At 41.4% G+C, this 17,321-nt stretch overlaps 1 protein-coding gene across 4 annotated transcripts in view; it reads right to left on the bottom strand.

Annotated features, from left to right (window-relative positions):
- LOC118387877 (band 4.1-like protein 4) overlaps positions 1-17,321 on the bottom strand; it is a 92,129-nt gene that overhangs the window by 53,012 nt on the left and 21,796 nt on the right. For all 4 annotated transcript variants that reach the window (XM_035776683.1, XM_035776684.1, XM_035776682.1 and 1 more), the window contains one exon: positions 2,332-2,436. In XM_035776683.1, coding sequence (XP_035632576.1) covers positions 2,332-2,436 — 105 coding nt within the window. The remainder of the gene's footprint in view (positions 1-2,331; positions 2,437-17,321) is intronic.

Raw genomic sequence — 17,321 nt, forward strand, 5'->3', positions numbered from 1 at the left:
AAAAGGTTGTTTAAACTACATGGACCTGTTACTCCATTTGAATGTTATCAGAACACTTAGTTTAGAACAGGCATCAGCAGCGGGCATATTTTATTATTGAGTGGATTGTTGGGGGGGTTGGAAGATAATTACAAAAAATGTTTAGATTGCAAATTGACCGAAAGAAGCACAAACAGATATAATATTTGACTAAAACATAAGTAATTTCTCTATATGAAATACTTGGGAATATATTTCCAAAATTAAAATCACTTGGAGATGATTTCCTGGTGTTTTTACAGTCTTTCATATTTGGGGAACCCTAGTTTTGAAATATCTACATAAATGCTATATTACTCTATAGGCTACTGACCCATTCAAACCACACACTCAAGCCAACTCACGTTTGGCTTCTGTCATGGTTGCCAGAATGTCTTGAGGAGCAAGCCAAAAAAATTGGGCCAAATCCAGCAGGGGCAGTTCCCCATTAACCCTAACCTTAACCACACTGCTAACCCAAAATCCTAACCATAACCTCAAATATGTTTGTTTTCATTAATCTTTATGATCTCGACAATTCTGACTTTGCAGCTGGCCCATCTAGCGGAAATCTGCCTCTAGGGCAAGATTCATGACAATAAACGTCAACCTGCTACAGTATCTATGTTGGTATGCCCTTTACGACTCCAGAGGGTAGGAATGATGTGAACGTGCATGCTGATGCAAACACGCCCTTGGGCCAAATATTACCCAAGCACAGGGAGGATAACCTGCCATAAACAAAAGCTGTGTATACATTGATAAAAATGCATTTTCTATAAAACAGACCGTAAAAGTTCTGTATCTGTCCAATAAGATTATTTTCTACTGAATTATTAATTCACTTATCTCCAAAAAAAACAAGGTTGGCAAAAATTCTAGATCAGATCCCCCGGTCAAACATAGTTGAACATCAACTCAGTGTTAGAGATTTATCATCTCTAATTATCTCAACAGGATACTGGTTGTCAGACAAACTCAATCTGTTGTAGATGGAAAACTGGAAAAACACAACACTGAGAAAAACAAGGTTGAAGGTGGAAAACGAGAGAGAGAAAGAGAGCGACAGGGTAGATAGAGGGGTGAGGCATAGAGAGAGAGAGAGAGAGAGAGAGAGGAGGGGAAAGAGAGGGGTAGTGATGGAGAGAAAGAAGAGGAAAACAAAACTGAGCTATGTGGGTTAAAGGTAGACCCAGCGATATGACGTAGATGCAGAAATTAAACAGCATAGTGGGTCAATTTCCACAACAACTAAGAGTGTTGAAGTGCGAGGCTCAACCTATCTGCTGTTTATGTGCCCTGGCTACCACGCTGTGAACAGCGTGAAGCGCACACGTGTGCAGATACTATGTGTGACTATGTGAGAGGGTCTTGTATCTTTCATGTTTTAAGCAGGGACATTAGCAGTAAAACAATGCATCTCTCTTTTTCAAACAAGAATCCTCTCTTGTACTGGGTGTGTGCTTATAGTGCATAGTGCATGCATGTCAGGTCATACATTAGATAAGTCAAACAGAGACAGTGATGCTGGTGTTCCAACATTTTCAGTCTCCTTTTACTGTTTTTCTTTCACTTAAACATAGCTTTTGAGTCTTGACACATGTACAGAGACATGCTTTCATCCTGCGCAGGTCTGACGATAAATCAGGGCTTGGCCGACAGCCCCCAGAAGGCATTGCACAGGATACCGCCCATCTATGTGAGCGAGAGAGCGGGGGGACGTTGGGAGATTATGTCTGTGTCCGAAACGGCACACTATAGTGCACTACTTTTGACCAGAGCCCTATGGGCCCTGGTCAAAAGCAGCGCACTACATAGGGAATAGGGTGCCTTTTGGGGACGCACACAGCCTATCATTGTGTTATTTTATGGCTCTGTACTCTGAGTGTGTGGAGCCCTGGGGCCCTGAATGAGTATTTACTACTCCTTTCCACCCCTACTCTACCCTGTCATGGCCTGGCCTGGACCTGCGTGCGACGCACTGTGATGGCACCTTCTGCCAATATTCACAGAACTGTTGTTGTCTCGTCTTTTAAAGCACACTAACGCATACTATTTTCACTTTGACTAGGGCAAGCTGAAGCTACCCTTTTCAGATATCAATCCCAGACATCTGCCTCAGAGGGAAATACCCTTTCTAATCTCACCAGCCACTCTGATTAGTGTATATGAAGGAAGGTAATCTCCTCTCCGGTGCACTATTCATAATGTAATGTCAAAAGCATGCCAAATGCATAAAGCCTTCCCTGGTCTACAGTGAGAGTATACTGTACATCTGTATAAATATGTTTATCTAAATCATTGGTGACTGACCGTCTGGTGGCTGCGGTCACAGTAGCGCAGCCCGAAGTAGTCTGTCTCTGCCAGGTTCACATGGTTGAACACAAAGTCCAGCACCACCGACCCCTTAGTGGACTTCTGTGTAACACAAGAGGTTAGGAATTAGTGTCTCAGTCACATTCAAATGTGTTGCCAAGCAAAGCCATTCTCAAGTAGATGTCAGTGTTTTTAATTGACAGAATATAAGATGGGTGACAGTCCTATTATACTGTATCTATTAATGCATTCTGAAGCAACATGTGAAGTATTCTGAAATACCATGGTGGACTTCTGTATGGGCAGTCATTGTTTGAAGAATAAATAGTTTCAACAATATGGCATACAACAGTGGTCACCAACCGGTCGACCACGTTCGACTGGTCCATCTCCAAGGCATTCCTAGTTGGTCACCAAACATTTCTGTAAAAACCCCAACCATAAAGCCATGCTATTTTTTTTTGTTTTTTTTGTTTCGCGCTGTTAGGGGTAGGTGCACTTGATTCCGCAGCCCTAGCGCCGGGAAGGCAAAATGTTCCCATACATAACCATTTAATGAGTCTGAAGGTCAAACTCCCAGAGAGAAAATCAAGTGCACCTAGAGGCCTACCTTTGGCCAATCGGATAGCTCAGAACACCGTGTCTGCACAGTTTGCTCGCGCTATAGACTGTAAAAACAATTTTTAAACCATGACTAAAGAGAGACTCAACGAATACAGCAAAAGTCTGCCGTCTTTATGTTTATGTTGTAAGTTGTTATTCAGCACTGTCAACACTTTGTTCAACACCATCATAAGCCACAAAATGCGGGTTCTCCCAGCTTCCACAAGCGACAACCAGCGCTGCAGCTGCAATGAAGGAGTTTAAGCAAAGTGTTCAGATCAGCTTGAGTTGTAATTATTAGCGGCTTCTGTCTTCTTTAATATCAAGGGATATTTCACTTTCTCTGGTCATAGGAGAAACATGAATTGGTGCATGAGGCTACTAGCTGGAAGACTCTGTCCCCTTTTCTCAGCGGGGGGAAGGAGGGTGGAGTAATGACGAGTCGGGTGAGAGGCAGCCATCAGTCCAGTAAAAAACATTTTTTTTAAATAAGCAAATTATCATGCTTACTTAGCTGTGCCTCACAAGTAGTACAACAAATTATTACCAGTGTGATCATAAACCTACATTTAAAAAAAATTTAAAAATTCAAAATGGTCTGAGAAGAACAACATTGGCAGGGCAATTCAAGCAGAGCCAATATGCAGTGATAATGTATTGGGCCTATAGCCTGCTGCACAAACCTCATTGCTACAGAACTGTTTTTAATTGGTTAATGTTGCATAGGCTTAGGTTTTTTAAGTCCTTTTTAAAAAAGATCTGAGCGGTAGATCTCGGCTTGCATTTTTGACTCAAAGTGATCTTGACTCAGACCACTGGCATACAGCATAGCACATATTTTATTCGCTTCAGGATGAGGACATATAGTCTCTCTTTTAGCTTGCTGTGTCTGGATTTAGAAATAACATGAAGAGACTCTATAAGAGAGCAGACCTATGTCTCCAGGGAAATATGAAGAGATAAATTATTACTTTGCTATGCAGTGAAAACAGCCTTGCACTGCAATTTACGCACCTCACCCCTCTTATTACCATTTCTCAGAGGCTTGCAAAAGTAATCTGCTAAAAGAAACAAAAACTTAGGACTCTTGATTTTAGTATGAACCAGACAAACCATTGTTACAGTAGCATTTCCACAACACCTATCCAACTGTTACAAGATAATTGCCATAAATCTATATCTCCTTCGTAGGATGAAGAAAAATCCTTGACCGCATCTTTAGCTCAGTCAGCACTTTTGCTTTCCCTTGTAGATACAGCATCAATCCAAAATGTATCCACTGAGGATATAGTGTAAGTATATATTGCGATAGATAACCAATCACTTAATCAAACAAACCAATCCCAACTGGCCAAGCCTCAGCGAGGAGCAAAACCCAACCAAGCCCTCCTCTCTCACCTGCGTTGAGCTACATTTACATTTGGGGCTCCCGAGTGGCACAGCGGTCTAAGGCAATGCATCTCAGTGCAAGAGGCGTCACGACAGTACCTGGTTTGAATCCAGGCTGCATCACATCCGGCCGTGATTGGGAGTCCCATAGGGCGGCACACAATTGGTCCAGGTTTGGCCGTCATTGTAAATAAGAATTTGTTCTTAACTGACTTGCCTAGTTAAATAAAAAACAAAACTTTTTTTTTACCTTGAGGGCAATTTGACTACATCCCAAGAGAGGAAATGGATTTCTACTATGGAGGCATCGATGCATAGCCTATGCCAGTAATGAAAGATGGAGGTTTACTCACAGTAAACATCATCTCAAGGTGAGTCAGAGGCTGAAACACATGACAAACACACTAACATTCCAACACAATCAAGGGTTTCCTACCCTCGTCTTTTTCTGTTTTCCTTTTCAAAGTCAACACACACATGCATGTATGTACACACACACACACACACACACACACACACACACACACACATGTACACACACACACACACACACACTCAGTTCCCTGGGGTATGATTGAGAGATCATTTTGGGTGGATCATTCACAGACCAGCGGTGTGTTTGCTATGGGTTTGTGTGCGATTTGTTCTTTAGCAGGACACCAACATCCATCATGGCTGGAGGACATCACTCTCTCTTTACCTAATTCTCTCTGTTTGCTCTTGACACAGAGAGGAGGAAACGGTGTGTGTGTGTGAGTGAGTGTGCATCCGAGTGTGTGTGTTTCTCTCTGAGATACAGTGGAGAGGACTGCTCTTCTTAACCACAAAGCACATTTTTGATAATTCACGTGGTGTACACTGACAAACAGTCAGTATGATTTACGCCCCCAAAGGCATGAGCACACAGACCATGCTCGGCTGGTTAGAGACCAAACGTGACTCCCTAGAGCAGACTATGCCATTTTCAGCAGTAGGTTTACAATCAGCAGTGTGGGAAAACCTAGTGAATCTATATGGGTTTTTAGAAGTCACGGCTTACACTCCTATTAAGAATTCAAGAAGTTAAGAGCAGGTTGAGAGCTTCAAGTTCCTTGGTGCCAACATCACCAACATGGTCCAAGCACACCATGACAGTCATGAAACGGTCACAACAAAACCTATTCCCCCTCAGGAGACTGAAAGGATTTGGCATGGGTCCTCAGATCCTCAAAAAGGTTCTACAGCTGCACCATCGAGAGCATTCTGATTGGTTGCATCACTGCCCGGTATGGCAACTATTCGGCCTCTGACCGTAAGGCACTACAGAGGGTAGTGCGAACGGCCCACTACATCACTATGGCCAAGCTTCCTGCCATCCAGGACCTCTATACCAGGCGGTGTCAGAGGAAGGCCCTAAAAATTGTCAGACTCCAGCTACCCTAGTCATAGACTGTTCTCCCTGCTACCACACGGCAAGCTGTACCAGAGCGCCAAGTCTAGGTCCAAGAGGCTTCTAAACAGCTTCTACCCCCAAGCCATAAAACTCCTGAACATCTAGTCAAATGGCTACCCAGACGATTCGCATTGCCCCCACACCCCCCACACCATTGCCACTCTCTGTTGTCATCTATGCAGTCACTTTAATTAACTCTACCTACATACTACCTCAACTAACCGGCACCCCCCTGTATATATTGTTATTTTTCCTGCTGCTCTTTAAATACTTGTTACTTTTATCTCTTATTCTTATCCATATTTTTTTTAACTGCACTGTCGGTTAGGGGCTCGTAAGTAAGCATTTCACTGTACTGAATACTGTTGTATTTGGCGCATGTGACTAATAAAATTTGATTTGAAGTCCAAGAAGACCACATAGTATGTGATGAGTAGGTCCAAGTTCATTCCCAAGGCATCTAAAGTAGAGCACTTCCTCATGTTAACAGTTAATTACTTCCTCTGTGATTCAAGACTCATCTGCATGTTTTCATTATCTACTCAATCTGCAGGTGCACTCCCAGTGAATCACAAGTGGGCTGCCTGTGTCTGACACAGGAGACAGGCGCTCTCTCCTCTCTCTCTCTCTGATACCCTACTATATCTATTGCTCTCCTTCTCTCGCCCCTCCTCTCCCTCTTTCAGAGATGTAAACTGGTGAGGGCCCAAAAAGGTGCAATATTATTTTGCTGAGAAACTACATTTTATTGTTTTACACATCTACCAATCGATGCCCTTCTTTGTGAGGCATTGAAAAACCTCCATGGTCTTTGTGGTTGAATCTGTGTTTGAAATGCACTTCTTGATTGAGGGAACTTACAGATCATTGTGTGTGGGGTACAGAGATGAGGTAGTTACTCAAAAATCACATTAACCACTACTATTGAACATAGAATGGAGTCCATGCAACTTACTTGCTAATCACATTTTTACTCCTGAATTTATTTAGTCTTACCATAACATTCAGTACTCATTTCAGCTTTCAATGTGTTTGATTCAATCTAAAAAAATGTCTACAAACAAAATTCCACTTTGCCATTATGGGGTATTGTGTGTACATCAGTGACACAAAATCTCAATTTAATCAATTTAAAATTCAGGCTCTAACACAACAAATGTGGGAAAAGTAAAGGGATGTGAATACTTTCTGAAGGCACTGTAACTAGGCTCTCAAAGAAAGGCCTTATGATATACTGTGTGTAATTGTTTTCATAAATAATGACATTTTAGAGGCTAATAAGGCTGGTGGAACCGTTCATAGATATTTATAGGAAGAACCCTCCAAAGATAAAATCTTTCTTGATGTCTGCACAACCCCAGCTCGCCATCATGGGCCCAGGGGCCGATTGGGACAAAAATGAATCCCTGGCATTTAGCCCACATCACCGTGCACTCACTGCACGCACCCCCCCCCCAATCAGTTGATCAGTTGCCAATCAGTTGTGTTGTGACAAGGTAGGGTTAGTATATAGAAGATAGCCCTATTTTGTAAAATACCAAGTCCATATTATGGCAAGAACAGCTCAAATAAAGAAAGAAATTACAGTCCATCATTACTTTAAGACATGAAGGTGTCACGGCCATTAAAAGAAGAGGACCAAGGTGCAGCGTGGTGAGCGTACATTTTCTCTTTATTTGGAAAATGACGCCGAACACTACAAAAACAAACAGTGAAGCTAAAAGCTATGTGCCCTAAACAAAGTGGGAAAAACCACAGGTGGGAAAAAGGGCAGCCTAAGTATTGTTCTCAATCAGAGACAACGATAGACAGCGGTCCCTGATTGAGAACCCTACCCGGCCAAAACATAGAACTACACAACATAGAACACCCACCCCAACTCACGCCCTGACCAAACCAAAGTAGAGACATAAAAAGGTGACAGAAGGTCAGTCAATCCAGAAAATTTCAATAACTTTGAAAGTTTCTTCAAGTGCAGTCACAAAACCCATCAGGTGCTATCATGAGACTGACTTTCATGAGGACCGCCACAGGAAAGGAAGACCCAGAGTTACCTCTGCTACAGAGGATAAGTTCATTAGAGTTACCAGCCTCAGAAATTGCAGCCCAAATAAATGCTTCACAGAGTTCAAGTAAAAGGCATCTCAACATCAACTGTTCAGAGGAGATTACGTGAATCAGGCCTTCTTGGTCAAATTGCTGTAAAGAAACTAGAGGTTGACCAATTTAGGATTTTTCAACGCCGATATCGATTATTGGAGGACCAAAAAAAGCCGATACTGATTAATCGGATGATTTATATATATATATATATATTTGTAATAATGACAATTACAACAATACTGAATGAACAATGAACACTTATTTTAACTTAATATAATACAAATAAAATCTATTTAGTCTCAAATAAATAATGAAACATGCTCAATTTGGTTTAGATAATGCAACATCACAGTGTTGGAGAAGAAAGTACGAGTGCAATATGTGCCATGTAAAAAAAGCTAACGTTTAAGTTCCTTGAACAAAACATATGAAAGCTGGTGGCTCAATATTCCCAGTTTTAGGTTATAGATATTATAAGAATTATGACGCATCAACTATTTCTCTCAATACCATTTGTATTTCATATACCTTTTGACTATTGTATGTTTTTATAGGCACTTTAGTACTTTAATAGCCTAATCTCAGGAGTTGAAAGGCTTGAAGTCATAAACAGCGCTGTGCTTCAAGCATTGCTAAGAGCTGCAGGCAAACGCAGTAAAGTTTGAATGCTTACGAGTCTGCTGCTAATGCCTACCACTGCTTAGTCAGACTGCTCTATCAAATATCAAATCATAGACTTAATTATAATATAATAAACACAGAAATACCAGCCTTTGGTCATTAATATGGTAAAATCCGGAAACTATAATTTCGAAAAGAAAAAAGGTCTATTCTTTCAGTGAAATACAGAACCGTTCCGTATTTTAATCAAACAGATGGCAACCCTAAGTCTAAATATGGCTGTTATATTGCACAACCTTCAACGTTCTCATAATTATTTACAATTCTGGCAAATTAGTTCGCAATGAGCCAGGTGGCCCAAACTGTTGCATATACCCTAACTCTGCATGCAATGAATGCAAGAGAAGTGACACAATTTCCTTAGTTAAAATTGCCTGCTAACATTAATTTATTTTAACTAAAATATGCAGGTTTAAAAATATATACTTCTGTGTATTGATTTTAATAAAGGCATTGATGTTTATGGTTAGGTACATTCGTGCAACGATTGTGCTTTTTTCGTGAATGCACTTTTGTTAAATCATCACCTGTTTGGCGAAGTAGGCTGTGATTCGCTGATAAATGAACAGGCACCGTATTGATTATATGCAACGCAGGACAAGCAAGTTAACCCAGTAATAACATCAACCATGTAAAGTTAACTAGTGATTATGTGAAGATTGATTGTTTTTTATGAGATAAGTTTAATGCCAGCTAGCAACTTACCTTGGCTCCTTGCTGCACTCGCGTAACAGGTGGTCAGCCTGCCACGCAGTTTCCTGGTGGAATGCAATGTAATCGGCCATAATCGGCATCCAAAAATGCAGATTACCGATTGTTATGATAACTTGAAATCGGCCCTAATTAATCAGCCATGTGGATTAATCGGTCGACCTCTAAAAGAAACCACTACTAAAGGACACCAATAAGAAGACGACACTTGCTTGTGCCAAGAAACACGAGCAATGGACATGGTGGAAATATGTTTGTTGGTCTGATGAGTCAAAATTTTAGAGATTTTTGGTTCCAACCGCCGTGTCTTTGTGAGATGCAGAGTAGGTGAACTGATGATCTTTGCATGTGTGGTTCCCACCGTGAAGCATGGAGGAGGAGGTGTGATGGTTTGGGGTGCTTTGCAGGTTACACTGTCATTCTGCAGCTACACGCCATCCCATCTGGTTTGCGCTTAGTGGGACTATTATTTCCCTGCATCCAGGTGGAGACCTACTACCAGCAGGAACATGGAACACTCCATGTCTGTAAATCATGCATATTTAAAGAAAAAAAATATATTTATAGCTAATACTCCACTCACATGAGGAGTGGAGAAGCCCTATGACCCATAAACCTGTCTACTCCTGGAGTAACTCCCTGTCATAGATACTGTGATTAGAGGGTTTTGCAGGAGGCCCTGGGAGGTCAGGGGTGAGGGCTTAGGTGTCAGGGGGAGTGAGAGCGAAGTTACAGAGTAAGGCAACTTTCAAACCAAAATGCTTGAAACGCATGTCCAACGAGGCTGTTTGGTGGGGAAGAATGCTGTTTTTACGTTTTTAATTGGTTGATGGATCGTCTCGATGGATCCCCCCCACACCCAATTTGTCTGATTTGACCCTTATAATCCTCAATCAACAATGTTAACTCTTGCTTTTTCTTTCAAGAGCATTCGGTATCTTTATATATCTCTCTACAGGTGCAACAGAGACAGAATATTCCAAGGACCTCCAGAGCCTTCATATCAACTACATGTAATCTCTCCAGAGCGCAGAGAAGTAAGCTCTGCTGGTGGTAATATACTTTATGGAAACCTCCCACACTACGGCGGTGTGATCATAAACCGGGTGATTCGAGCCCTGAATGCTAGTTGGATGACAGATGTGGTATATCAGACCGTATACCACAGGTATGACAAACCATTTATTTTTACTGCTCTAATTATGTTGGTAACAAGTTTATAATAGCAATAAGGCACCTCGGTGTTGTGGTATATGGCCAATTTTATCCAAAGCTACTCCACTTTGTCTCTATACTGACATTTCACTTGTTTGATTGCCCTGTGGAGGGAATAACTACAGTGTTTGTATTCGGCCATATTCCCAGTAACCTTTCCATGGTTTAATAGGTTTACACTTTCAGTTTTGCGCGAATGCCGTCATCGATCCACAGTTTCTGGTTAGGGTAGGTTTTAATAGTCACAGTGTGTACAACATCTCCTATGCACTTCCAGATAAACACACTCACCGGATCAGCGTATAAACCGATATTATTCTCTGAAGCTACCTGGAACATGTCCCAGCCCGCGTGATCATCACAATCTTGAAGTGTGGATTCCGATTGGTCAGAACATACAGTACATGTCAATTGCCTAGGAGACAGCAATAAGGAGACCCTTGCTGTAAAAGGGAAGGTACCAAAAGGAAGGTACCATTGAAGGCCCCATTATACACACAGGCAGCTTGAAGCAGTATGCATTGGTCTGATAGGGAGTTGACAAATTCATTATGTGCCTTTCATCACCAAAGCCATTTTAGCATTTACTGCACATGTTACTGAACAATCCAACCATTTTGTTAGTATCATTGATCAAATGGGGAATTCACATACAATATCCAATTCATAAGTGTTGACTAATACGTCTAGTGTCATGTGGTGGTCTGGCAGCATGCTGCTTTCTAGTGATTTTACTCCCTCTTCATCTGAAATGCAATAATAAAAACATGAATAACAATAAGCCTAGTCAGTCAGTAACTTGGCTAACCAGGCTAATTAAACACCTGTGTAAATGTGCACATCAGCCAAACTATACCCAACCAATACAGCCTACGAGTCTAGTCGCAGTGAAATTGGGAGGGGCATTTTTCTTGCCAACTTTTTCAGTCACCGATTAATACATAGGCAGTGGAATTAAGTAGTTTGACAAAATGTGTTCAGAAGTCAGTAAAATGTATTTTAAAATATAGCTAGCAAATATAGCTATAGTTTAATTTTCTAGAAACCTAGCTAACATTAGCTACATGGCAGTGATGATGGTGGGAGTCAGCTAGCTACCATTCCCGCAGTAGTTTCAATTTAGCTAGCTATCTAGCTAATGTTAATGGTATTTATATAAACTATCAATCAGATGATTAACTAGCAAATATATTCATTTTCTCCTCATATATATAATGCTGCCTGATAAAGCGAGCCAGTTGATGGTAAAGCTGGGGCGGCAGGTAGCCTAGTGGTTAGAGCATTGGGCCAGTAACTGAAAGGTCGAGCTGACAAGGTGAAAATCTGTCGTTCTGCCCCTGAACAAGGCAGTTAATCCACTGTTCCTAGGCTGTCATTGTAAATAAGAATTTGTTCTTACCTGATTTGCCTAGTTAAATTTGAAAAAGCTAGGATGAATGCCAGATAGCTAACCCAACAGCAACTGGCAATGCAATGGCTGGTCTGTAGTTTGTCTGTCATGCCTTTTCAACCAAAAATGTATGTACACAGATAAGAGACAATTACCTTCAAGGTGATTTGTTTTGCTTTTCTTTACCACATCCTCTTTTGTGCATGTGGTTAGCTACTTCCTGATATTTGATTGATGGAACAATCCAGCCAATGGTTAGGCGGCTGTGGTTTTGGCAGAGGGAACTGATTGGTCAGGTGTAAAAGGTCTGCACCCAGAGAGCAAATCAAGATGTTACTTGCAAATTTCTTCCTACAAATTTACAAATCTTTCTACAATGTGACAACAGTGACAGAACTCAGAGCGATCGCAGATTCAAAATCTGCAATTGTATTTTTGAATAACAGCAGTCGTAAATGGACTTGCAATAATTCTGAAAATAAATTGTTTGCAAAACTTATTGATTGTAATAAAATGTAAAGTTACAAGTTTGCGTCCAATGTTACATTTTTCAAACATCATCATACTAGTTTGCGAAATTAATTTACACATTTGCGAATCGTACTTGCAACCGCAAAACTAAATTTGCAACCACGAAATGTAAAATGCAAACTCACATAGTTCTGTCATCATTATAATCCCATATTGAACGAGGAGAGAGCGAGAGAGACATTTCAGCAGAAGGTAGCCTATAAAATAATGATAGACTAACTAATTAGCTAATTCAAAACATATAACTAGCCATGCTACAAGCTATTAGCTAGTTAATTTGTATCTATAAGCATTAATGTCGTTGACTCATTGTTGCCTTTGCACCAGCAGTGTTGAGAAATAAATCTGACACTATTATTTGAAAGCTGGGATTCCCCTCTATTAAACAGTAGGCTAGCCATGTAATTCTGACAATGCTAAAAATAGTCTAAAAATAGCCTAATTGACAAATAGCTTCCATGCTGTTGGTAGAGCTCCATTGAAACCATATTTTAGCCTTATACGGTTATAGATACACATTTTTAATCCCTGCTTTAACACACCACATTGTAGCCTAAACAGCAGCTGCTCAGCAGGACCTTGATAGGCAGACTTGGGTGTGTTTTAAGTGCTGGATCAAAAACCTGCATACTCAGAAGCTCTTCAGATGGAGGGTAGACCACATGTACAGTAGCCAACAGGGCAGTTATTATACTTTGTGGGGGGGTTAAGTGCCTTGATCAAGGGCACAATGGCAAGAGATAGTACCCTTCATGGGATCAGAGACCAGTTGCCTTCTAGTGTCACTACCACATTTATGCTGTCTTTTTCAGGTAGGCTACATAGAGACGCCACCAATTATTGGTCATGGAAATTGTGTTCACATTATGGAGAATTCATGGAAAAGTCATGACATTCCATCTGCCAAAATGTGTATGAACTCTTAAACAGTGAAAAATCTGAGGTCTCTATAGCATAATGTCATTTGGGAATTTCTGTGAAAAAAAGACAGCTCTTGCACCTCTTTCATCCCAAGTCAAGCATTGGGCACCGTAGGGATGCATTCTGTGCTCTGTAAACGGATTTGACCATTCACCATTCACGTGGATGGCCTATTTTGAAATCAAAACGGTGAATATCGCCAAAAAGCGCCAAGTTTGCTTCCCTGCACTTTAACCGCCGCTCCCCCTACCTTCCCCCTCTTCACCAGCCTTTCTCCCCCCTCTTTCCTTTTCTCTCTCTCTCCCTCCCTCTGTCTCTCTGATTAAAGCACATGATGCATACCAGCTAGACGGCTGTCTCACGTGTCACACCAGCTCTGTACTTCATTCTCTTTATGACTCTGTGTGATGGATGTGTGTGTTGACTCTGTGTGATGGATGTGTGTGTTAAAGACATGCTCCGTAACTTTGGCAACTAGTAAGTATTTTTTAACCCTTTGGGCTGGATGTGTCAATGTGTAGCTCATACATGCACAGTCTATGACAAGAATTACTGTCTTACCTCAATAAGCCACGTAATCCCTAGTTTGAAAGCGACTGTTTACTGGATGCGGTGTGGCGCCATTTTTTATGTCACATAATTGCCGTGCTCAACTTGTTTTAATTTCAAAGACTCCACATGTCGACTTCACTTGTCTCTCTGCACCTCATTTATCATAAGACATTATGAATACGACTGCTGTGATTCGACGTGCCATGAGTTCTGTGATTATGACCGCTTTTGACAACCGCATATCGTTTGTCTATGTTTCGCTGAATAAAACCTACGCTTTATCAAGTCTACTATAATAATACAGTATATTGAGTCTGATTGCTTTGGATGAGAGAACTCCTCAATGTCTATGTGAGCACAGAATCTATTCTACCCCATGTTGCTTACAGAGTTTGCAGGATCATGGCGTGATCACAGCCACATATTTGTAGTGCTTATGTTCATTCATGACTCACAGGTATACCACAACCCACGTTAACATAATTTTTGCACTCAGTTACCATTGCGTGATTAGCTGTGGAAAAGAAAGCATCTAACTCATTTTCAGACTGGCCTGGAAAACAGGGAATAATTGTGATCACTGCTGCTTTCTCTGGCCCTAAGTACCAAAAGGGGGGAAACCCACTGAGTGCGCTACAAATTGATCATCCATTTGAGTTCATTCTTACTGCAAAGTTTTATCCTTGTTTGACATTCTACTTCTTGCTTGTTGACTTGACCTCTCTCTGACTGGTTTTGGAATCGCAGTAAAAAACACGCAACTATGCTTTCTGTGTTAGGATAGGCAGCCCCCAGCAGTCAGATATGGTAGAAGCGCTCAAGCAGTAACGATTCCAACTAACTCAATTTCTGTTTTAAGACCAATGGCTATAACAGGGAAGTTAGTGTATGGCTGTTACAACTTACAACGCATCTTTCCCTTAGGAACTCAGTAGTACAGTACATATGGCCTCAGTGAATGTATGTAGAGTACATACTATGGAGGCCTACATACCTTAAGTACATGGCTTCAGTACAGTATGCATGGTTGGTCTCGGTTTGTCTCAGCACTTTTAGGGATGAAGACTCTTGCCACCCAAGTCATAGATTGTTCTCTCTGGTACCGCACGGCAAGCGATACCGATGCACCAAGTCTGGAACGAACAGGATGCTAAATGGTTAGTTAAATAGTTAACCAAATGGCTACCTGGACTATCTGCATTGACCCTTTTTGCAAGTCTTTTGGCTCATCACATAGGCTGCTGTTACTGTTTATTATCTATCCTGTTGCCTAGTCACTTTATTCCTAGTTATATGTACATATCTACCTCAATTACCTCGTACCCCTGCACATCGACTCGGTACTGGTACCCCGTGTATTTAGCAAAGTTACCGTTACTGATTTTGTATTTATTATTACGTGTTTTTATACAATTATTTTTTTTTCACTCTGCATTGTTGGGAAGGGCCCGTAAGTAAGCATTGCACTGTTTGTCTAAACTTGTTGTCTACGAAGCATGTGACGAATACAATTTGATTATGATTTCATTTGTCACAGTGTCTCCCAGGGCAGAGCAACAGCCATTGTTATAGGGCTCCTCCTCATTACAGTAACTGAAAACCCTGACCCCCGGCAGGAAAGAACTGTGGTGTGACTGACTGTACTGTATGACATCATCCAGATGCCGACCAGACCAACACCCTTAGGTTCTGCAGTGGATCCAGGGCCAAGCAGCAGCTAGCACTGTCACGGAACAGATGCTGACATGTTTTCCCATAGGGGCCCCTACCGACCAACCGTCTCTCCCATACACACTCCCCTCCTTCCCCGCCCTACTAACCTTCCCATGTACTGTACACTCCATACCCTTCTTCCCAACACTTCCATAATTGCTCACTAGCCTCCCTTCCTTCCTCCCTGCATTACTCATCTATCTCCCCCACTGATAAGGTAGCTCTGGTGGTCAGGGTGGGATTGTTAAAATAACACTGACTAGGAAAAATGGGAATGGAGAGAAAGTATACAGGTAACTGCCAAAATAAAGGAAACACTCGATGAAATGAGGAATACAAAGTGTTTCTCTCCACTTTCTGGAGGACTGAGTTTTGAAATCAGTGGAATTAGAGTATGATAGCTAAGGAGCTGGAGAAAATTCTGGAGCTTGGTTGCAAATATGCAGACGGGTTCAAAAAGAGTGTTGTAGAAGGCTGTTGTATGAATCACCTTTCTCCGGATTACATCTTCAAACTAAGGGCAACCATGGAGTCTGTGACAGAGAGGGAGAAGCGTCCGTCCATGTATACGGGTAAGATTGTCTAGCATTTTCAGATATGAACTGTTTCTAATTTTGTCAGAAGGTAGTTTTCATTTCAAGTTAAAGTGCACTGTTAGCTAGCTAGCTAGCTGGCTGGCTGGCTGGCTCGCTAGCTAACGTTACGTTTATGATCTGTGTAGTTATACTATTCATATCTCAGAGCATTGCTAGTTACAGGCTAATGTTAGCTAGTTAACATTAAACCTGGTTGGTTAGCTCCATGCAGATTCATTCATAAATCTTTTTTTTTCTGCAGTCACAAATGCTCTGGATAACATAAAAACAGCCTAACCAGCTCTGCTAGGGTAAGTAAAATGGTCAGTGAGCTGTTCTCTCATTTGTGTCTGGGAGTAGCTAGCAAGCTAGCCAACGTTAGTCAGTTAGCTTGGGTGCTTGACTACTCCTTGGCCAGAGCGTCCAGTGTGCGCTCTGAACAACAATTTGACAATGCTCAGAGTTTACAAACGCCCAGAGAGCATTCTGAGCACACTCTGACATTCCAGATGACATTTATGAAACCAGCCTTTCGTCTTGAAATCTTTGGTTGTTTAGTACATGGCCTCACATGTGAATCCTTAAAGAGATGGGTGGGGCTAAGGCTTAAGAGGGTGTGAACAATGCTGAATGGGTGTAGACAAAGAAGAGCTCTCCAGTAGGTGTACCAAAACATTCAAGAAGGGACATTATCTCAGAAGTGAGATTACAAGTTTATCAACTTTCAAAGCAGAATAACTTTCCCATTGTTTCTGTAGTGTATGATATATCATGTTGTAGCTCTGAGTCTCTACTTTTATCCAATGTAAAAAAACACAATTTCTAATTTTGCTACATATGATCGAGCCGGTCGGTCACATTTCTCTTCCTCATCTGACAACACTATTTATAACTGTATCACATACGCACATAAGACATACCTGTAGAGAGATCACTTCCAGGTCAGAGAGATCATGTATTAGAGGTTAGAGTTTACAGAGTTCACAGCCAATTAAAGTGTGTGAAATGAGCCCAGCGTGAGTCATTATGCAGATGTGATGCAAATGTCCTCTAGAGGTGAGACTAAGAAATAAAGAGGTGTCAGACTCTTTGTGACCTGACCTGTCTCTACTCTCTAACGCCAGACCACTGGGTTGACAATGAGAGAAACTATATCACTGATCAACCTTAT

The sequence above is a fragment of the Oncorhynchus keta genome, chromosome 9, assembly GCF_023373465.1.
Source record: "Oncorhynchus keta strain PuntledgeMale-10-30-2019 chromosome 9, Oket_V2, whole genome shotgun sequence".
NCBI classification, from domain to species: Eukaryota; Metazoa; Chordata; class Actinopteri; order Salmoniformes; family Salmonidae; genus Oncorhynchus; species Oncorhynchus keta.